Raw genomic sequence first — 23,809 nt, forward strand, 5'->3', positions numbered from 1 at the left:
TGTGCCCTCCAGAAACTTGCGTTCTGTGAATGAACGTCGCCTCGTGGTTCCATCCCAAAGAGGGAAGAAATCACTTTTGCGAACGCTCACGCTCAATCTGCCCAGTTGGTGGAATGAACTCCCTAACTGCATCAGAACGGCAGAGTCACTCGCTGTTTTCAAGAAACAACTAAAAACTCAACTATTTAGTCTCCACTTCACTTCCTATTCTGCAATTGCCTCTCTGGATATACCACTAACTGTACCCAAAAAAAATAAAAATAAAAATTACTAATACTTTCCTTCTTAGACTTTACAGACCTGAAACTTGCCTTATTCATTGTTGCTCTTATAGTTGTGTAAATTGCTTCCTTGTCCTCATTTGTAAGTCGCTTTGGATAAAAGCGTCTGCTAAATGACTAAATGTAAATTTAAATGTAAAAGTAAAACCATAACACTAAAGTCAATTCTAGAATTAAATGTTAACTGAACAAATGAAATATGAAAACTGATGTCAGCTAACAATAGTGTAAAATGTTTTGTACGTAAGTTAATATTAAAGTAACTCAAATAAAAACTAAAATAAAAATATTTAAAGCTAGCTAGACATAAAAAGAAATAAAACAAATGCTCAAAAAATTACAAAAAAGTCATGTATAGCCTAAAATATAATAATTATACAAATTTTTTTAAATGTTTTAAGAAATGCTGCTAATAATAAAATAGGTATGATAATTATAACAGTTATAATAAAAATAGTATTATTTTATTATTAAATACTCTTGAAAAAACAAGCAAGTTGTTTTTAAGTTCCTTCAATATATTTCTCTAAAAAAAAAACAAAAGAAACATCTGTAAACTTTTTCTGTGGTCTTAGCCATGAAGCTGATGACAGCTCTGGTGAACGTGGCTCTGAACCTGAGCATTAACCAGGACAACACACAGAGACAGTACGAAGCTGAACGCAGCAAAATAGTGGGAAAGAGAGCCACTGAGAAGCTGGAGCTCTTGCTTCAAAAGAGGAAAGAGGTATTATGTCTTCAGCAACCCTGTGTTTTCATTATTCCATTTTCATTATTCATTATTCAATAACTTACCATTGTTTTTTATGTACGCTAATTATAACAGAAATCCACTCCAGAGATTTTTTTTGGCTACAGACATTGATCATTTCCTCATGTAAACAAACTTTTTCCCCAGCTTCAAGAAAACCAAGATGAAATCGAAAACATGATGAACTCCATTTTCAAGGGAATCTTTGTTCATCGCTATAGGTGCTTAAACTTATATCTGCTCTCGATAATAGCACATGTGGTTGTGTGTAGAGTTCTGATCTGGTTTTCTGTGTGCCTCTGCCAGGGATGCAATAGCTGAAATCAGAGCCATTTGTATAGAGGAGATCGGTGTATGGATGAAAATGTACAGTGATGCCTTCTTGAACGACAGCTACCTGAAGTATGTGGGCTGGACCTTACATGACCGGGTACGGCTCATGATTTTGGTTTGTTATTTTGTGACAAATTGGATTCAATGTTGGTTTGTTTTTTTACACAGCGAATGTACACAGGATTTTGAGTATCTGTTTTTTCACTCCATAATTTGAAAAACTGTGTAAACTGACAGAACATTTTTTAATAAAAATATTTTTTTTTTGTAGTTAGTAATAAATTTGGCCAAATCATGTACAGTTGAAGTCAGAATTATTAGCCCTTTTGAATTATTAGCCCCCCTGTCTATTTATCCCCCAATTTCTGTTTTATAGAAGGATCTTTTCAACATCTAAACATTATAGTTTTAATAACTCATGTCTAATAACTGTTTCATTTTTTCTTTGTCATGATGATAGTAAAGATTATTTTTGGCTTTTTTTGGCCTTTATTAAGTGGATATGACAGTATTCCAGACAGAAAGCAAAATGGGAGAGAGACAGGGGGTAGGGACGGGAAATGTCCTCGAGCCGGGATTCGAACTTGGGATGTCGGAAGTGCTACTGCAAGAAAATATTATTTCACGACATATTTTTTAAGATGGCAGTATTCAGCTTAAATCGCAATTTAAAAACTTAAACAGGTTAATGAGGCTAACTAGGCAAGTCATTGAATACCCGTGGCTTGTTCTGTAGACAGTAACAAAAAATATTGCTTTAGGACACTAATAATATTGTTAATTAAACAAAAAATAGCTTTTATTCTAGCTGAAATAAAACAAATAAGACTTTCTCTAAAAGAGTAAATATTTCAGGAAATATTACTGTGAAAAATTCCTTGCTCTGTTAAACATTATTTGGGAAATATTTAATAAAGAAAATAAAATTGCACAAGAGGGCGAATACATTTGACTTCAACTGTAGAAAAAAACTAAGAACATATATATGAATAAAACTTTTTCATATAGTGTATAGTGAGGTTTATTGTATGTAAATGATGCTGATTTGGAGATTTATGGCTCAGTGCTGGAGGAAAACAACTAATTTTGACAGCTTTTAAAAAATGCAATTGAAACCTATTAGCTCAAATTCATAAAGTGCGACAAAAGGAACACTTCAGATTGTAGTTTGAATGCTTTATTTACTTTAGACTGATACTTTTGTTTAGAAATCTCAAAATTTAGGTGCACTCAAAAAAGTTACTCATTGGATGAACTTAATTGAATTGAGGGCAGGATTTCCATCCAATAAATTTGGATATACAATTAAATGCAGTTAAGTTGGTCAAACACAATTTTATTAAATTAAAGTTTGAATACATTTGTATTTTTAATTAACTTAACTCAGGTTTAAATATATAATTTATGTCTATTATGTATCATAATAGTCTCTTAGTTTTATTTAAAGTAATTCTAAACAAACTAAAAGAGCCATTTTAAGCATATTTCACCAATTACATATATTCTGAAGCATGCGTGAAGAGACTAACCATACCAACATACAAAATTATATGAAAAATGTGCGTACAGACGTTTTCGTTAATAAACCATTAAATCTTTTGTTCTATCCTTATATAAGGCATAATTAGTGTCTCACCTTAAGTTTCGAGGCTTTGTCAACTGTGACTGCATCTTTAGAGAGCATACAGATATGTTTGCTGAGAGTGATGGACTGTTCTGGGCCCAATCTCATTCAAATATGTTTTTTGTGTCAAAAGGTGACTTTTTAGGATGATGTTTATCTTATCTTATGATGTTTGGTGTGCTTTGTGGAGTTGGAAAAAGTGCCTGAGCATCAGGTGCATTGATGCAGTGTGGTTGCCCAGGATCATAAAAAATAGAAGAGTCTTTTCTAAAGTCAACAAAAAAAAATGCATTGCAAGACACCTCAAGATTTTAGAAGTAAAATCGTGTTCCACATCCAACATCAAAACTTTCATTACCATTAAAGTTCTTATTCTTTTGTTTTAGTGCCATAATTATCTCTTTCTTAATTCTTCATTTCACCAAACACTCCAAAGTCACTAACAGAAAAACAAGTTTAAGAACAACAAACTAACTTTTTGAGTGCATTGGATTTTGTTTGAATGTTTAAGAAACTCATTTTGTTGTGAATTAGGCAGAACGTTTTCGTCGGAAGTTCAAATGTGCGTATAAATACAAAAAAAATATAGGCAGTTATTAGTGAATGAGATCCAGTGTTTTCCCATTGTCTCTTCTTAATGTCAGAACTTTCTTGTTTTCCAGCAAGGTGAAGTGCGCTTGAAGTGTTTGAAAGCCTTACAAAACCTTTACACAAACCGTGAACTGTTTCCAAAACTTGAGCTCTTCACAAACCGCTTCAAGGTAAGAGTGCTGTTCAGTGACAGAATTAAGAGTTCTCTGAATGTCTGCTCCATATTAACCCTGCTGAATTGTCCTGACAGGACCGTATCGTGTCCATGACGCTGGATAAAGAGTATGATGTTGCTGTGGAGGCCATCAGACTGGTCACGCTCATCCTGCAGTGAGTGAAGCTCAGATGCTGATTGTGACTGGAGACTGGATGCTTTCCTTCATCAAATGTTGTTGATTTGTTCAGGGGTAGTGAGGATGCTCTGTCTAATGAAGACTGTGAGAATGTGTATCATCTGGTGTATTCAGCTCACAGGCCTGTAGCAGTGGCTGCTGGGGAGTTTCTACATCGGAAGTGAGCCAGCTAAACATCTTTGACTATAATTTTCTTTTTTATTATTTCATTTTTTCTTAATTACATTTAACACTTACAATATTGTACATTTTATTTTGCATATATTATGTTATTTTTAATTAATAAAAATAATAATAAATAAATAATTCTTACATTGTCTATAATTTTAACTGCTAATGGTATATTTTTTAGATTTTTTATTGTTTTTAATAATTCATTTAGTTTTATTTTTTATATTAATATACAATTTTATTAAATGTATTTTTTTATCAAATTTAATATTAAATAAAATATATTTTGTTTAACTTAAGAAGTTATTTTATTTTGATGTTTGACTATTTAAATTACATTTTAAAGTGGAATTGAATTTTACATATATTTTATTTTACTTGTACATTTTACTGTTTTAATTTGGTTTATTTTATATAGTTTTTATTATTTTATTTATATGAGCTTTTTATTTATTTAATTATGAAACATTTCCTTGTATTTAAATTTTATATTTTAATTTATATATTGTTTAATTATTATTTTATTAAAGATTTTTAATTAACAAATAACAAACAAACTAAAAGTATTCTACTCTCCTAATGCTTCGTCATGCATAGGTTGTTCAGCAGACATGATCCTCAGGCAGAGGAAGCTCTAGCCAAGCGCAGAGGCAGGAGCAGCCCAAACGGAAACCTAATCCGCATGCTGGTGCTTTTCTTTTTGGAGAGTGAGGTATGGCCACAACGGATTTTTGACAGTAAAACACAATATTTTTCTCCTAAGGTGTCTCTAGAATCCAGCCTTTAATATTGAATGGCATCTTTTGTGTTTCCAGCTGCATGAACATGCTGCCTATCTAGTGGACAGTTTGTGGGAGAGCTCTCAGGAGCTGCTGAAGGACTGGGAGTGCATGACTGAACTGCTACTGGAGGAGCCAGTGCAGGGAGAGGAGGGTACGAACAGCCTCACGGTCGATCCTGGTTGACAAAAAGCACTTGGGATATTTTTTAACAAATTTTTGATCAGTATTGTATTTATTATGATTTTGACAAATACATTTGAATGTAGAAACATTCACTGTAAAAGGAGCCACATCTTATCACTATCACCTTAAGCCTAGTTTATACTTGATGAGTCTGCTAGTTTGCTTGAGAATGTGTGCGCGGGGAATGTAACTTCATCGCTGTGTTTCCAGAGGTTCACTTTGGGTGTGCGCGACATGATTTCGGCTGGAGGAGTGCATGATTTGTTTTAAGACTCGAGCTAACAGTTTGTGCGCCCCCATGTTTAACTTGAGATAAATATGAAACACTTTAAAGAGATTTAGTTCGAAACAGGTACGACTCTACAGACATCTTTATGATCCGTGATCATAAAGATAACCAAATAATCAATAATTCTTGAATAGAAATTGCAACAGCCGTGGGAAAGGATGAAAGTTTTTGTTAAAAAGTAAATTAAGTTAATTAAAAAAGCCAAAAGAGGCCATGGCAAAAGTGGAGACCCAGGTACACAATTACAGAAATATGTTTTTCCATCATTATGAGGCGATTTACCTTCTATGTGCGATCTGATTGAACAGGAATGACAGGACTGATTGTTCTAATCTCCATAGACAAGAAAAAATAAAGTAGTGACTGCAGGTTAAAGGAAAGAAGAAAGTACAGATACTGCACTAAAAATGTACTCAAGGGAAAGTAAAAGTACACATTTTTAAAACTACTTAGCAAATTATAATTCCTGAGAAAAAGTAATTAATTACAGTAATTTGAGTATTTGTAATTAGTTACATTACACCACTGGGTTTTACACTGATGCATATCTTACAAATTTAGTAGTTGAAGAACAAATTATTTCTTTGATAACAGCTTTTATTCTTGCCGTAATAAAAAAGTATGTTTGTAGAGCAACTCATGTTCTGTTGTCATCTATATTTTAATAAACTTTAATAGGTAGAACTGTCCGAGATATGACCAAAAGCAAGTGATGCATCAAAGCATGCATATACTTGAGAAAATGATTGTATATATACACACACAGGCACGTGCACACATAGGGCTCTACCTGTGCAGAGCACATGCCCTTTTTAGTCCTGGATAGAAAGTGCCCTTCCAAAATGATCAAAAGTGCCCCCGCGACGCTGCACACCCTCGGTCCCGCCCTTCAGTAGGTGCGCGACAACACCGCTCTTGAGCACGCGCGCGACAACACAGCTGATCAGAACGCGCGCGACAGACCCCTCCAACATTTTCATGTCATTATAGTTATGTCATTGCATTAGTACTTGCAGTGTCTTGAAGTTAATGTTTTCATAACAAATGCCATAGAAACAATACAGTTAGGCTGCTTTTTTATGGTATTGAGGTTATTATACATTTGAATACAATATAATTAGCTTTCTGTAATTTAATGCTTTTTAAAATATTTCCTAGGAGCTGTATAAAGGGTTGATAATTTTTTTTCAGCACATTTTACATATAAGTTTATAATAATAACTAATTACTTATGACCAATTTCTTTTGTCTTTGCAATGATAGAACATGCTATTTTACTAGTTATTTTGCAAGATACTAGTATTCATCTTAAGTTTAATTTAAAGACTCAACTAGGTTAATTAGTTTAACTATACAAGTCACCCTCATTGTCTTCTAAATATATTCATGTCTTTCTGTGTCTCTGTGTTTGTGTTCAGTGTTGGCAGACAGACAGGAGAGTTCTCTGATTGAACTGACTGTATGTACCATTCGTCAGGCTGCAGAGGCCCATCCGCCAGTGGGGAGAGGAACTGGAAAAAGGGTAAAAGACCTTTACCTCGCGAGCTACTTTATATGGCTAATAACACCTGCTTCAGTTTATGTTTCTTTAAAACCCAAAAGGTATTCAGTTTAGTCTATTATTATGCAGGTCTTGACTGCGAAAGAAAGGAAGATGCAGATTGATGACAAAAACAAATTAACAGAGCATTTCATCATGGCTCTCCCCATGCTGCTCTCAAAAGTAGGACAAAGAGCCTTCTGTTTTTATGCTTCCATACATCAAAACTTTTCATTTATGTATTAATAAAGCTGTTTTTCACTTACAGTACCAGACAGATTCAGAGAAAGTAGCCAATCTTCTGCAGATCCCACAGTACTTTGACCTGGACGTGTACAGCGCTGGGAGAATGGAGAAGGTGAGATGTTTCTTCATCTATATCTGCTTTGTCTACACCCCATGACACTTTGCATGAATTATGGGAGTAACTTTTATTAAATTTGATGCAATTATGAAGTGTTTTTTTTTTTTTTGGGGAAAATGGGTACAAGAGGTGCTATTTTTATCCTCACAGATCTTCCATTAACAAACTTCCATTAAAAACCTTTTTGCAGCAATATTATGGACGTATATTGAATATTACTGTACAGCATAAAATAATCTGGAGGAACAAAAGACAGTGAAGGGTTTTGTCAGATCAGTTTTATTGAAGTTTTGTTTTGTCCACATATTATAACAAAGTACAAAGGCATTAAAATTAAAGAAAGAAATAACGGCAGAAAATGTAAAAAAACAACATCACAAACTAGCCATTAACAACGTTAGCTCACTCTGAAAACGTAGCCCTGTATACAGTTCGTTTCTGGAGATCGCGAATTATGTAGCCAGAAGTACGTATAGCTGCATTCCATTTTAAAATGAACGCTACATGGGCGCCATTCTTTTTCGCACTTACCAGCTGACCGCTTACCTCCGTATGGGCGGCTTTCCCGCTGTAACCAGTTTGTCCCGTTGGCTCGCCATGTTTGTCGGTGTACTTGAGATACAGAGAGGGGTTGACTATGACAACAGGATTCAAGTCCAGTGAAGAACAGTTCCAGAAAGCTGATAAGACAAAAACAGAATCCAAAAAATAAAATGGACAAGTAAATATTATGGTGAGAATGTGTAAAACGTGGTAAAAACCAGACGAGGGCTTTTGTTTTTCTGGATTGCTTTTTAAATTTATTGGTTCGGTTAAGGGAAATGGTTAGGCGGGTCAATCTCTGCTTTTAAAACACTATTGGTTGGGTTTATTGAAGGAGGAGTTTGGGTCAGTCGAATGGACGGTCGGTCGGTCAATCAGGAGCAGCAGGTGTGAATGGCACTTGCGAGAAAAATTTGAGATCTCAAAATGCGTACACAGCAGCCTCTGGTGGATTCGTAAAAACAAAAATTGCAAAAAACAAACAAACAAACAAACAAGCAAACAAACAAAACAACGTAACTGTTGGGACATATCTGGCATTCTCCAGAAATGTATATGGGGTACATTTTCATAATGAGCCTGGATTGTTTACAAGATTTGTTTAAAAAGGAAAGTAGGATAATATATATATATATAAACATTACTTTTAGCATAGGTAATGATGGATTTTAGTTAACAAAGAAAAGTTAACAAAGAAAAGGATGCCAGTTTTTATCAAACGGCTAAGATCTTTTATTCAGTACTATAATTTGTCCAATTGTAAAAATCATGTCTCAAAAATTATAGTAATAACGTCTTGGCTGTAGTAAAACTGTATGTGAGCAAGTTGTGTTGTGTAGCTGATAATAAATGCATTTGTTCAGAAAATACCACAATCAAAAGTTTTGGCACTTCAAAAATTCCATTCCTATTGCTTTGTGTCTTGGAACAAGAAATAAAACTATGGAACAGATCAACATCTACTGAATTACATTTGGCACAAAGAGGTGAGATATTTTGGAACATTCATGTACTGTAGTTTCTTTTTTAAATGATGAATAATGTAATTATTTTTAATAAATAAAGACAATGTCTAGAATTGATAGAATGTTCATTAATGTCTGTTAAACTTGTCTGCAACATTCTGTCAGAGTCTACGTTCACACTGCAGGCAAATGTGGCCAAAATCAGATTTTTTCACCCACATGTGACTCAGATCTGATTTGTCTTGACTGTGAACAGCCCAAACTGCATGGAATCTGATCTTTTCAATTCCAATTTGTGTCACTTTCAAATGTGACATTGAATTATATACAGATCTGATGTTTTGCAAAGTGACCACAGTGTGAACGGTTATGTAGGAATTCATGTGACTTTTACATAATTTTTAATTGACACACGGCATTATTCTTTACTGCTTTGTGCTTCAAACATCATCTTTTCCTCAGCAGCAAAGCAGAATAGCACACAGGGCAAATACTTTACTCCAAAAATTGAAAATCGTTTATTTTGAATATTATTTAAATGACAACTGGCCCTCGTTAACCAAATATTAACCATTAGCCTATAAACTGGATACAGCTTAGGTTGTTTATAACAAACTAAAATGAATTAACAGTAAGCTAAGTTATCAGGCACTGCAAACAATAATCCTAAATATAACAATGTGCTTTATGTACTTCATACAGTATACACATTTACAGTGCATCCAGAAAGTATTCATAGCGCTTCACTTTTTCCACATTTTTTTATGTTGCAACCTTATTCCAAAATGGATTAAATTCATTGATTTAAATCTAAATCATACACACAAAACCCCATAATGACAATGTGAAAAAAAGAGTGTTTAAAATTGTTTTTGAAATTTCATAAAAATGAAAAACCTGAAAAATCACATGTACACAAGTTTTCACAGCCTTTGCTCAATACTTTGTTGATGCACCTTTGGCAGCAATTATAGCCTCAAGTTCTTTTAAATATGATGCCACAAGCTTGGCACACCTGTCTTTGGGAATTTTTACCCATTTTGTCCAGAGGCTGTTTCTCAATTCCAAGAATGCAGAGTCTTGCTAGGTGTCTTCGGAAGAACTCGGGCGACCACCTGAACAGACAACGCGTCCTCTGAGAAATGAGATGCTGCGTTCTTCCTGATGATCACATGACCTTCACGCGTTTTTAACTGAAAATTATTTAAACATTACAGCATTCTTACAACGATTTATTGTTTTTCCTTTTTTCAAAATATATACTCTGCATAAAAACATTATAAATATACGTTGCACAATATAAATAAAAACAGAATTTAGTATGAATTTCAGCAAACAAACATCCTTAATGTGTTTATTCCTTTATTAAGATGTCCATGATAGTTTATAAACACTGTTTCATTTAGGGAAACCCCTGAGTTAAATTAGTTATATCTCTGAACTTTAATTATAAATAAATATAAATTACTGTGCTTCTCATCTCCGGTCGTAATGACTTCTGGGACTTCTAGAGTGAGATTGGTGCTCAAGTCTGCATCGGTGCATCCTCGATATCAAGAACACATCCAGGAAGTTTTAAGCGTCCTCTGTTCTTGCGTTCTTGAGTATTGGAACTGAACTTTGGCAGTTGATGATGACGTTACACAAGAACATGAGAAGTATGAAGAACACATATGGAGAAATAGCCAGAATTTACCTGAGCTCAATTTAGAGCTTCACCGCGAAGGCTGTGAATACTTACGTACGTCTGATCTTTTTTACGTAAGTGTGACTTTTTTATTTTTAATAAATTTGCAACAATTTAAAAAATCTTTTTTCACATTGTCATTATGGGGTAATGTGTGTAGACTTTTAAGGAAATAAATGAATTGAATCCATTTTAGAATAAGGCTGTAACATAAGAAAAAAATGTGGGAAAAGTGAAGCGCTATGAATACTTTTAGGATGCACTGTATATGTTGTGCAAAGTTGTACTTTTGCACATGCGACTCAGTTTAGGACCATGATCTGTTGACATTGGAAATAAGATATTGGCCACATTTATAACAACAATGTGAGCAGCTATGCAAAACAAACAGGTCTGGGAAAAAAGTCTGATTTGAGCACTAAGCCTCGCAGTGTGAACGTAGCCAGAAATTTCCACTCTAATTTCAAAAGCCATTTGACCACAGATATGCTTGTGATACTAATGGCATGTTAGAATACCAAGCATGTTTTTTTCATGACCGATAATAATAAAGTACCTTCTACTCAGTTTTCACTTTGCATATGGTTTAAAATGATTCATAAAATGATTCAAAATAATTTGTTTAGAGGATATCCAGCACAATTTAAAACACAGGGATTACATATAGAAAAAATGTGATAAATTGTCTAACAGACTGAATATAATTTTTCCAGCACTTGGACGCATTGCTAAAGCAGATCAAGTTTGTAGTGGAGAAGCACACGGACACAGAAGTGCTGGAGGCCTGCAGTAAAACATACAGCATCTTGTGCAGTGAAGAATACACCATTATGAACCGCGTGGACATTGCCCGCAGTCAGCTGATCGATGAACTAGCCGACCGTTTCAACCACTCGGTGGAGGAGCTGCTGCAAGCGGTGAGGGCTCAGAGGAGCTGACAGCCAGGTTTAGGTGAAACTGTTTGTTAAAGGGACAGTTCACCCAAAACCGAAAATTACCTCATTGTTTACTCATGTGGTTTTAAACCTTTATATCATAGGTCAAACTTGATTCCTGGAGGGCCGCAGCTTTGCACTGTTTTGCTCCAACACAAACCAAACACAGCTAAACCAAATAATCAAGGTATTCAAGACTACTAGAGACTATTAAGCAGGTGTGAGTTGGAGCTGGTTGGAGCTGAACTATGCAGAGCTGCTGCCCTCCAGGAATTGAGTTTGAGACCATTTCTTTATAAGTTTATAAACACAAATGAAGATATTAAAAAAAAATGCTGGTTGATGGAATCCATTGACTTCCATAATTGGAAAAAAATTAAAAAAAATTCATCCTTTACTTTTTCAAAGCCATTTTTTTGTTGTTCTGTTAAACAAAAAGGAAGATATTTAAGAATATTGGAAAGTACAATGGAAGTAAATGACTACTGGTTTCCAACATTCTTCAAAGTATATTCTTTTGTGTTCAACAGAAGAGAAATAAATTCAACTAGGTTTTGAACAAGTAAAGGGTGAGTAAATGAAAAAGAACTTAATATGGAAGTCAATTGGTGCCATCAATCAGCATTCTTCAAAATCTATTTTGTTTTTAACAGAAGAAAAGAACTTAAATTGAAAATTAAAAGTGTTCCATAATTTTTTACTCCCTTTTCTTGTTTCAAACCAACTTGAGTTTTTTGTTCTGTTGAAATTTTGTTCTGTTTTTCAAAATATCTATGTTTTTGTTCAACAGAACAAAAAGAGGTTTGGAACAAGTGAAGGGTAAGTAAATGATGAAAGAATGATCATTTTTAGGTGAACTATCCCTTAAAAGATTTCGCACTTCAGTTCAGATACTTTCAGAACACATGCTCTTGATCAGGTAGCTTTTTTTTTAACTGCTTCTTCAGCTTCTTCTCTGCTTTCACATCACAGAGCTTAAAAATATTCTTCTCGTTTTAGATCTCCCAGACACATATTTACCAAAAGCAGAGTCTGTAAATGGTTGTGCATGATTCATATATTTGTGTCAGACCACGAATCAAACATTTCTGAATGTCTGCCTCATTTACAGGGGGAAGAGGCAGATGATGACGACATTTACAATGTTCTCTCCACTCTGAAGAGACTTACAGCCTTTCACAAGTACACTTCTGTCTTCTTAAATCACTCTGGAGAAATGGCTTGCTTTTGACCACTAATGAACCTAATGAACAAGCAATGTATCTGTCTGTCCTCTCCATCAGTGCTCATGATTTGACCAGATGGGATTTTTTTGGAAACTGCTACAGATTGCTAAGAACAGGAATAGAGCAGGGCTCCATGCCTGAGCAGGTGCGTCTGTTTAAAAACATATCTAGGTCACATTTCATCAGCAACATTGATTAATGTCATTGTGAATTAACCTTGTTGGTAGATTTCCTCTTCCAAAAATGTTTAAAGCCTACTGAGTTTAAAGAATAGTGTGAAATAAACCATTAATTATACAGAAGATTTATGGAGCATTTTGTGTTTGTATATTTATTTCTTTATTTTTACTGTGAAGTCATTTAAATTGTGTTGTTTCCAGTCAGTTTGTATCAGATGTATAATAATAGTATAACTATAGTTTTATTAATGCTGGTCTTACATTTTTTTCAGAAAAAACCTTAAATTGGATTTTACAAATTAAGGGCCATATCATACACCCGGCACAATAAGGCAAAAGACATGTTTGGTGCCATTTTTTGCTATTTTCAGGCCAGCGCAACCCTAATTTTCACATTTTGCACCACATTGTTTAAATAGCAAATCTATTTGCTCCACTTTGTGGACTCATGGTTGTGCCCGTTTATAAAGGAGGTGTGTTAAGGCGTATTGTTGGCGTATTGCTATTTTGAGGAACTGAAATATTACTGCGCCATTGACCAACTGAAACCTGGTCTAAAGTCCAGCGCAGAAGCGTCTATTTGGGTCCAAAATGATTACACATTGCTTAATACACACTGGATGTACAGCAATAAACAAACATCTTTACAAATTATTAGTATTAAAGTGTTACAAATATAAAAACCACTGCCTCTATGCCTTCTTCATCTCGGTGGGCTTTTTTTAGTTTATTCATGACAATCTGCATTTGTATAATGTTATTATTATTGGCAGTATTAATATACTGTACATATATACACTGTATATATACTATTTAATAAAAACAACTCAACCCAACTTAATGTTCATTTATTTGTTTGCTGGAAATTAGAACTGAATTTAGAAATAGTTTTTAAACAAATCTTTGCGCTTAACAAGCTAAATTAAATATGTAGGCTGATGAATGTCTTCAGTGGAGTTTGTACAACACCATTTTCTTACTCCACCAAAGCAAAGGAGTAAAGTAAAGAGAAAGCAAAGATGCCGAATGGAGGAGGCTCAGTCTTTATCCTTGCACTGCAGATGTACTGTTAAACTGTTTTCGTGCTAGTAAAGCCTTCAGTTTTTCCACTTACAAAGTCCACCCTGTAAATAGCAAATGTGCCATGGAGTGACGCAACTGACCCTTAAAGGAAACAGGAAATGGGACACTGATTGGTTTAATGAACGTTATATTCAAACTTATTAAGAGAATAAGCACAACCATGTTAGATCATGCGCTGGGGCGCACAGCCTATTTTTTCGTTCTTAAAATAGCAAAAATGGATATGGACAAGCCCTTAATGCTTTTGCACCATGCGCTTTTTATATATATAAATTATGTTTCATTCCAACATTGGGCATGTTAACAAGCAGAGCAGTATTTTCTTTTAGCTTTTTAGATTTTTTTGGTATTTTTTAGTATTCAGGATTACATATTACTTTATTCATTCGACAAAATCAAATGCTTATTTTTATTATACAATTTAGTATCATTAAACATGTTTAGTATTATGTACTGTAGTATCGTAATACAAATGCAATTCACTGCAGAATGCTGTAATTTATCAGATTATAAATAAATCAATCAATTTAGTCTAAAGCATTTCTGCTACTTTCCCGCTCAACTTTATTTGTTGACATGTTTGTGAAATTCAACTATTTACTAGAAAAGTTTTATAGGTGACTGCAATAGCACTGATTTCATATGGATCATTTAATCCTTATCTTGTGTGTGTGTGTGTGCAGATAGCAGTGCAGGCTCTTCAGTGTTCTCATTACTCCATACTCTGGCAGCTGGTGAAGATAACTGAGGGAGCTCCATCCAAGGTCTGTAAGCCAACATTTTAATAAATGTTTTATCACGTAACATAGCAGTTACAGAAACATAATGCAACTTTCTCATTATCAAACTAAACCGTTTAATGAACTTTAAGGACCTTCTCACATTTGTGATCTGTTTGTTATTGAACAATCTTAATTTAAAGCACAATTCAAACAGACATCATTTCTTTTCTTGTTGATTATTAGGATGATCTCCTAGCACTACGTAGGGTTGTCAAGTCTTTTCTAGCTATATGCCAGCAGTGTCTATCAAATGTCAACACGCCGGTAAAAGAGCAGGTGAGCTGAAGATCCTTCCTCCATTCATCCACAAGAAACGTCCACTGTATGTGCAAAAGGTCATTCATTCTGTGTTTGTCACGGTGCCCCAGGCATTCATGCTGCTCTGTGACCTGCTGATGATCTTCAGTCACCAGCTTACCACAGGCTCCAGAGAGGGTTTGCAGCCGCTAGTCTTCATCCCAGACGGCACGCTGCAGAACGAGCTCCTAAACTTCATTCTTGATCATGTGTTTATAGATCAAGATGATGAGAACCAGAGCATAGGTGAGCCAACAAGCAACACTAATCATATATACAGTTGAAGTCTGAATTATTAGCCTCCTGTATATTTTCCCCACATTTCTAATCATAATAGTTTTAATAACTTAATACTTTTTTTTTTATCTCAATCATATTATGATGACAGTACATGCTATTTCACTAGATAATTTTCAAGATACTAGTATTCAGCTTAAAGTGCTATTTAAACGCTTAACTAGGTCAAGTTAGAGTAATTAGGCAACTTATTGTATAATGATGGTTTTTTCTGTAGAGAATCAAAAGAAATATTGCCAAATGGGGCTATTAAAATGACCCTTAACTGCTTTTAAAAAAATCTAAATCTTTTATTCTAGTTGAAATAAAACAAATAAGACTTTCTCTAGAAGAAAAAATATAATAGGAAATACTGTCAAAAATGTTCTGCTCTTTTAAATATAATTTGGGAAATATTTTAAATTAAAATTCAGAGGATGGCAAATGATTTTGACTTCAACTGTAGTTTGCAAAAATGTACTCATCAATCTTCAAAACAAGAGTGAAAATTAGAATTGAGTTACAACAGTACCGCCTATTCGCCCAGTAACATTTAATTTTGAAATATGAGTGTACATTGGAAATAGGGCTGTGCGATTCTTTTTTGACGCACTTTTCGCTCACACTTCTTCGTCATTTGTTGTTGCTAGGCAACATTTAACCGTTTTCTTAGAGGATGACAAACAAGAAGACATTTTTGTTCAAAGCAACTTACAGTTGAGGAGACTTATTCAGTAATTCAACAAGACAAGGCATTACATACAAGAAGTGCTAATTGAACTGCGGAACTGCTCAAACAATTAATTGCTAGAGTAAGGAGTGTTTTTTTTTTCACTTTCTTGCAAAGTCCAAATTATTATGTTATCAGGTTTTAATCGGATTGACCATTCAATCAGATTCCAAATTGTTCATGTAAACACCTTAATTGTTTTGAATGAGCTTAATCCGAATGAAATTTCAGTCTCATTGTAAGAAGTGGATTGTTCCTTTTCAAAATTGATCCAAGATCAAAAAAAGGTTGATGTTAACTCTTAAATCTGATTACTTTTTCAGTAGTATTTAAAAGTCTCTGGGACACATGCAAGAAAGGCCATTCAATTAGTCTTTTTAATAATGTGCATAAAGAACAGCTGCATGCAGAATGGACTTTCGAAAAGAAAACTTTTTTTTTTAGACACTACAGCCTGCTTAAAAATACAGAAACTTTTTTATTTATGTTGAAGATAATTTTTTTAACACAAAAGGTTTAACTGGAATTTATATAAAACACATTACAGATTACATTGTTTACATATCTTCTTATACTATGTGGTAATTAAGTATGTTTTTGTACACAGAGGGTGATGAAGAGGATGAAGCAAACAAGATTGAGGCCTTACACAAGAGGAGGAACCTTCTAGCTGCCTTCAGCAAACTCATCATTTATGACATCATAGACATGCCTGCTGCTGCAGACATCTTCAAACACTACATGAAGGTAAGTTATGGTCATTACTTGTGGTGTGTTTACTGTTACTGAGAAAATGAAACATCAGAGGACTGTATTGAACGAACAAACTTCATCTGAAATCAGACAGTGTGATTAATGCACTGATTTAAGAAACTCTGGAGTTATTAATTGTTATTGCGTGCTTTACTCTGTGTTCATCTACACATCCTAGCCTGCTTGGTTATTACGGCTTATTTCCAATTCCTCAATGCCAGTGCACCTGTATTGATACTTATATCTTAAATTGTTATGCTAACACTTGAGTTCAATGCCTTACACTGCTGAACTTGTTGTAAACCACATGTAGTACTACAACGATTATGGCGACATCATCAAGGAGACTTTAAGTAAGACCAGACAGACGGACAAGATACTGTGTGCCAAAACACTCATCTTGAGTTTACAACAGGTGAGACCACAGCATATAAGACCCCACATTATCATTTCAGATCATCGCAATGATGCCATTATTTGTTCTGTTTCTCAGCTCTTTAATGAGCTGATCCAGGATCAGGGGCCTAACTTGGACAGGACCTCGTCTCATGTGAGCGGCATTAAGGAACTGGCCCGTCGCTTTGCCCTCACCTTCGGATTAGACCAGATCAAGACCAGAGAGGCTGTAGCTACACTGCACAAGTAACCTCAAGCTTGTGCTATTAATAGTCATACAACATAAAGACCTCCCCTTCTTCATTCTACCCCTTATGTATGTTTCTTGTCATTTTCAGAGATGGGATTGAGTTTGCCTTCAAGTACCAGAATCCAAAAGGAGCAGAGTATCCTCCTCCCAATCTGGCCTTCCTTGAGGTTCTCTGTGAATTTTCTTCCAAGCTTCTTCGTCAAGACAAGAAAACAGTGTAAGTTGCTCTACAAAGCACTTTAATTGTCAAAGGTAGGCTTAACTCTAAAAGTAAGGAGGCTCATTTTGACCATTTTTAACATTTTGTAATTTTAATCAATTTTGACCCAAACCCACCCTACTCACGGTGACCAGGGTTTGATTCCCAGTTTGAGGTCTTTTGCCTATCCTGTTCCCCTCTCCCTGCTGCCCACACTTTCCTGTCTCTACTGACCTTATTCTTTAAATGAGAAGTTTGCTTGCTTTTGGGATTGTTTTAGAACTTCTGATTCAGTTGCCTATGAGAGAACTGACTAGGAATAATAAACGGCAGAAAACAGTCAAACTACTTGCTCTACAAACAAGTGTGTTCATGTCTATACAGATAAAGTAGAAAAATGTAATTTAAAGAGCCCATATTATACATGAAATAGGGTCATATCTTGGTTGTAAGGGTCTCCAACAACAGTTTAATATGCATGCAAGGTCAAAAAACACTTTCATGGTCTTATAATCTGCATTTATTTTTACCTAATTATTCCAGCGACTCCTGTATGAATCGTTCAGTGATTCATTTGTTCCCAAACCCCTCCTTAGCGCGAAGCTAATCTGCGCTGATTGGACCGATGACAGTCTGTTGCGATTGGTCGACGGCCTTTAGTGAGAGAGTGAAATGCCCAACAGCTAATCAGCAATATAAAAGTAATCACAGTTCATACACGCTCGATAGTGTAGGCGTGGATTTTAGCTGCCAGTGGGTCAATGTAAATACAGACTATGGACTTGACAATACAGACGTCTATCTATTTTATTGAGCAAAAACTCCAAAAACAGTTGAGGAGATCTTCTAGCTTGTCTCTGCTCTTTTCACAGACACACACACACATATTGCACAGACACACACACGCACACACGCACACACACACTTAACCCTACTCCGGACGACAACGCGCGCGCATACACACACACACAAACACACACATCTCCGGATGACAGCGCGCGCACACGCACACACACACGCACACACAGACATACACACTCCTCCTCCTCCACGGAGCTCCGTAAACAAAGCAGCACGCGTCAAGTTTTAAACGTGGCTTTGCACCCGATATGAGAATAAAGCGAGTTAACCTCATACAGTACACGCGGTTACAAGTAACAAGTCACAACTAAATACATTTGCAAGCTAGAGTAAACGAGGCCACAACTTTAATCGCACGTACTTACAGTTGAGAAATGGAGGAAGAAACCCATCCTGACGTCCATCAGTAAGTTACTCTTTACTAATCCTTCCTTTAACAAATGCTGATGAAGTATTCTTTGTAGCATGTAGTTTGCAGAAGTTTCCAGTAGTTTCCAACTGCTTGGCTATAATGCTGAGGTTTCATCTCTGGGTAGAGAATCGATAATGTCCATCTGCAGTGTGACTTCAATCGACCGGCATGTTTGTGTGTGTGTGTGTGTCTGGGTTTCTATGTCAGAGGGCGGGGCCGCAGGTTTGAAATCTCCCGGGTTTGCGCGTGCACGTGAATAACTTGGTTTCGTTCGTACGTCATGGCGAAACACCTAATGACTCGGTATCAAGGCGACTCGTTTGAAGCACTATGAGTCGACTCTTTTATAGATAAATCAACTATTTTAAACACTGTATTCTTACAGATTTAAGCCTTAGCTGGATACTTCACTTCACTTAGAGCTGTGTTACAAACTACATGGAGGGGCATTTTCAAAAACCCATAATATGGGCTCTTTAAAAAGATCCGTTTGCAACATCAAGCAGCAGAACAAGCTGTTTTTAACGTGGAAGTGAATAGGACCGGAAGTCTCCAGCCAAAAAGATTTTATTGGCTGTGCATTTTTTATTTGATGTTTGATGTAATCTCAACTAAAAATGAAGAAAGGGTGGGACATATAGTGGCTCCTCTCCTTATAAAAAACAGCCAATAGCATTTAGTTTTTATCTAAGCTCAGCCAGTTAGTGGTTGAGATTAAGTGCACCAAATGAAAAGTGTCTTGAAAGGGGCGGGGCATGTCAGTTACTAGAGAGCATTGCTCAATAATTAATGAGAAAATGTAGTATGAAGTGATGTGTAAAAAATCGGTAATCTGTTTGGGCTGAAGTGACAAACTGAAAGCTTTGGATGTTTGTATCAGTTTTCTATCTTCTAAACACGAATTTTGTCATAGTATTGAAGCACACTAGCTAATAGATATCTTTTAAACTAACAAACTGAAACTCACATCTAATTTTTTTCTTTTAATTTCACAAGACCTTTAAAAAACTTTTTCACTTGCTGGACAAAGTGAGGCATAGACATTTATGTTTGTGTTTGGCTCTGCAGACATGCATATCTGGAGAAGTTCATGACGGAGCAGATGATGGAGCGGCGGGAGGACATCTGGCTTCCACTCATCTCCTACAGGAACTCTCTGCTGACGGGTGGAGATGAAGATCGCATGTCCATCACCAGCGGCAGCAGCAGTAGCAAAGCTGGATCCATACGCAGCAAGAAGGGCCGACCGCCACTGCACAAGAAACGCATTGAGGGTTAGCACGACACCACCCATACTCATGCTGACATACACAGGTGTAAAATATTTGAGTCATTTTATTTGATTACTATGCTATTTGGAGGAAGAAATGGTACACTTCAGTTGCAAATTTTTTTCATGTGCCATATGGTGAAAATCTGGGTATACCTAGGTATATATAGCTGAATAGAGTTCAGTGCATTGAAATGACATACTGTTTGCCTCAAACACCATTGTTTCTTTGTTCTCATGTCAATGCAATGAGTGTGTTAAATCTCAGTGAAAATCAGGCCAATCGGAACAAAACAAAGACTGTTACATTGCACACACAGGATCAATAATATGCATGCCCCAGGCTGCATTTGATTGGACATTATATTGTTTTCTATTCGTTGCGTAATGACGTGGAGGAATGCTGAATGGGGATGCTGGTGGGTGTAAAGTAAAAGACTATAGAACACACTTTAGTACAGTACACTCATAGAAAACAATGTTTAGTTGGCACAGCATGAAACTTCTGCACCTGTGCAAAATGTATATGCAAGAGCCAATAATATATTTATTTATTTAATGTAAATAAATGTCAATAAATATATATCCCCATTTAACGATTTATATCTGTCTGACATATTAAAATATTAAATTTACTTTACATTTGAGTATAATAATATATTATAAAACAAAACTTTCCTCTTTTATTTTTATTTTTGTAAAAAGCTGTACTTTTTTTAACACAAATATATTTTCAGATACTTGACATTTGCACCTTTAACTGAGTAAAATGTCCACTCAGTATTTGTACTTTAACTTTTTTTAGCCATGCGAGAATAAGAGTAAAGGACCGCAGGATTCATAGGCATGGTCTTTGTTTTGTGTGTGTTGTGTTGTTTTTGTAGAGGAGAGCATGGAGGGCTCTTGGATGATGAGGAATGACAGCATTCAGACCCCTGGAGGCCTGCAGACGCCACAGCTCACCTCAACTGTGCTCCGCGAAAACCCTCGACAAGCTGCTGAACACCTGCCTGAGCAGGACACTGAGCCCGGCTCAGAGTCGGACTATGTTCATAAGTAAGTGCTGAAACTCATCTCTTGAAGTTTGCATGACATATCAAAACCTTCAACATTAATGGAAAGTTATTCTGTGCTGTGTGTTGCTGTATTTGCCTTTTAAGTATTATTTAGAAATTAAATTAAAGACAGTCTTTTTAAAGTAAATTCTAATATACAATTTTTTAATTATTTCAGAAATTCATTATTTAGTCATTTAGTTACTGTATATGTTGAAATGTTTAGAACCACCATTATGCCTTTTATTGTTAGTCCAGTGACATTTTGTTTATGTAAATGCACATTTTCATTGAGAGAGATGTTTAAGTAATGTATTTGAAAAGTGTCCGAAACATTTGAAATTATATATATATATATTTTTTTTTTTTTTGCTAGTTGCATGACTTGTGTTAACCTTGTTCTTAATACATTTGGATTATTTATTATTTTGTTAAAAATTTTTGTAATTTGTCCTTTTTGTCTATACTACTCATTCATTCATTCATTTTCGGCTTAGTCCCTTTATTAATCAGGGGTCGCCACAACGTAATGAAACGCCAACTTATCCAGCATATGTTTTACGCAGCACATGCCTTTTCAGCTGCAACCCATTACTGGCAAACACCTATTCACTCTCACTCACACACATACACTAGGGAAAATTTTAGCTTACCCAATTCACCTGTACCGCATGCAACCATTTTCATTGCAAAATGTTCACCGCATGTATGCATTTATGGAGCTAATAATATGCCAAAACAATCTGAATTTAAATTTTGTTGAAATAGAATTATTAAAAATTGCAAGTTAATAAAACTGATTATATGCAATAAAAAATGCTTCGAATTTGAATTTCTTAACTTAAATTGGAATTTCTTAACTTGATTATTGAACATCTGAAATTTAAGAACTTAATTTTTTAGATAAGAGTGTGCACATGAAAAAAGAATACAAATTAATGCGAAACATTAAATAAAGTAATTTGTTTATCTTGCTGCATCTTTGCTTGTTTTTGAGACTCTATTATTTCAGATGCATAATAGCGCCCCCTACCACATAACAGTGAAAACACGGATGTTAATGGACCAGTTTCAGTTAACAGTGACATTGAGTGGTTGTAAGATATCAGTCAGTTATTATTTGCAGAGCATAAAGTGTTTTTCCACTTGGTCAGTCCTCAGATGCAGATGTCGTGGCTCGGCCAGCAGAAGATGGAGGAGGTGAACAGGAAGGAGCGGACGGCCATGAGCTACATAAAGGCCCGCAGTGGAGGAGTGCGACAGACTGTGTACGTGGAGACACCAGTGTGTGGAATGTTTGACATGAGGAATTTGGTGAAGCTAATGCTGTTTTGGTTTGTGTGATCTAGACGTGGGCTAATGGAGGACGACGCAGAGCCCATCTTTGAGGACGTCATGATGTCGTCTCGAGGACAGCTGGAGGACATGAGTGAGGAGTTTGAGGACACCATGGTCATCGATCTGGTAAGAACTAAACCGATTGGCTGGTGACAACCAAACTGTCTGCTTAAAGAGACAGTTAACAACTAAATAAAATAAATTATGTCAGGGGCTACTAAGACATCAATAGTGGTAAAATAAAATAAAACAATACAAAATAAAATAAGTACCTGTGGCTCTGGACGAAACACTTATGTGTAAGGAAATGAAATGATTGGTCTGTGCTAGAAAGTGAAGATTATCTACAGTTTTAATATCTCAGCCTCAACAATCTTAAGCTTCCATACACGTATACAGTGCATCCAGAAAGTATTCTTAGCGCTTCACTTTTTCCACATTTCCAAATTTTTTTATGTTACAGCCTTATTCCAAAATGGTTTCATTTCCATAACATTCTACACACATTACTCCATAATAAATTTTTTTTTTAAATTGTAAATTTATTAAAAATAAAAAAACTGAAAAATAATTTGTACAGAAGTATTCACAGCCTTTGCTCAGTACTTTGTTGAAGCACCTTTGGCACACCTGTCTTTTAGAATTTTTTGCAGTATCAGGTTGGATGGGAAGCGATGGTGTACAGCCATTTTCAGATCTCAAGATGTTCAATAGGATTTAGGTCTGGCCTCTGGCTGTGCCACTCAAGGACATTCACCGAATTGTTGTGAAGCCACTCCATTGAAATTTTGGCGGTGTGCTTTGGGTCATTGTCCTGCTGGATGATGAACTGTTGCCCCAGTCTGAGGTCAAGAGCACTCTGAAGCAGGTTTTCATTCAGGGTGTCTCTGTACATTGCTGCATTCATCTTTCCCTCTGTCCTGACTAGTCTTCCAGTTCCTGCTGCTGAAAAACATCCCCACAGCATAATGCTGCCACCACCATGCTTCACTCTAGGGATGGTATTAGGCTGTTGATGAGCAGTGCATGGTTTTCTCCAAGCGTAATGCCTGGCATTCACTCCTAAGAGTTCAATTTTAGTCTCATCAGACCAGAGAATTTTGTTTCTTATGGTCTGAGAGTTCTTCAGATGCCTTTTGGCAAACTCCAGGTGGGGAGTGGCTTCCGTCTGGCCATTCTACCATACAGGCCTGATTGGTGGATTGCTGCACAGATGGTTGTCCTTCTGTAAGGTTCTCCTGTCTCCATAGAAGAATGCTGGAGCACAGATCAGAGTGACCATCGGGTTATTGATCACCTCCTTTACTAAG

General features: G+C 35.7%; 1 protein-coding gene across 4 annotated transcripts in view; it reads left to right on the forward strand.

Moving 5' to 3' along the window:
* The window catches only part of stag1a (STAG1 cohesin complex component a), an 89,594-nt gene that overhangs the window by 60,552 nt on the left and 5,233 nt on the right, over positions 1-23,809 (forward strand). For all 4 annotated transcript variants that reach the window (XR_012388540.1, XR_012388542.1, XM_068224602.1 and 1 more), the window contains exons 8-32: positions 857-1,008; positions 1,180-1,253; positions 1,339-1,462; positions 3,652-3,750; positions 3,831-3,910; positions 3,986-4,093; positions 4,702-4,816; positions 4,920-5,037; positions 6,777-6,880; positions 6,989-7,081; positions 7,167-7,256; positions 11,171-11,374; positions 12,504-12,574; positions 12,676-12,763; positions 14,564-14,644; positions 14,846-14,938; positions 15,031-15,205; positions 16,573-16,712; positions 17,032-17,133; positions 17,212-17,360; positions 17,453-17,581; positions 19,905-20,110; positions 20,991-21,162; positions 22,316-22,429; positions 22,511-22,625. Coding sequence is in view for 2 of the 4 variants with exons in the window: in XM_068224602.1 (XP_068080703.1) it covers positions 857-1,008; positions 1,180-1,253; positions 1,339-1,462; positions 3,652-3,750; positions 3,831-3,910; positions 3,986-4,093; positions 4,702-4,816; positions 4,920-5,037; positions 6,777-6,880; positions 6,989-7,081; positions 7,167-7,256; positions 11,171-11,374; positions 12,504-12,574; positions 12,676-12,763; positions 14,564-14,644; positions 14,846-14,938; positions 15,031-15,205; positions 16,573-16,712; positions 17,032-17,133; positions 17,212-17,360; positions 17,453-17,581; positions 19,905-20,110; positions 20,991-21,162; positions 22,316-22,429; positions 22,511-22,625 (2,996 nt within the window). In the remaining 2 variants the exon portion in view is untranslated. The remainder of the gene's footprint in view (positions 1-856; positions 1,009-1,179; positions 1,254-1,338; positions 1,463-3,651; positions 3,751-3,830; positions 3,911-3,985; positions 4,094-4,701; positions 4,817-4,919; positions 5,038-6,776; positions 6,881-6,988; positions 7,082-7,166; positions 7,257-11,170; positions 11,375-12,503; positions 12,575-12,675; positions 12,764-14,563; positions 14,645-14,845; positions 14,939-15,030; positions 15,206-16,572; positions 16,713-17,031; positions 17,134-17,211; positions 17,361-17,452; positions 17,582-19,904; positions 20,111-20,990; positions 21,163-22,315; positions 22,430-22,510; positions 22,626-23,809) is intronic.

Source organism: Danio rerio, chromosome 2, assembly GCF_049306965.1.
Source record: "Danio rerio strain Tuebingen ecotype United States chromosome 2, GRCz12tu, whole genome shotgun sequence".
Lineage (NCBI taxonomy): Eukaryota > Metazoa > Chordata > Actinopteri > Cypriniformes > Danionidae > Danio > Danio rerio.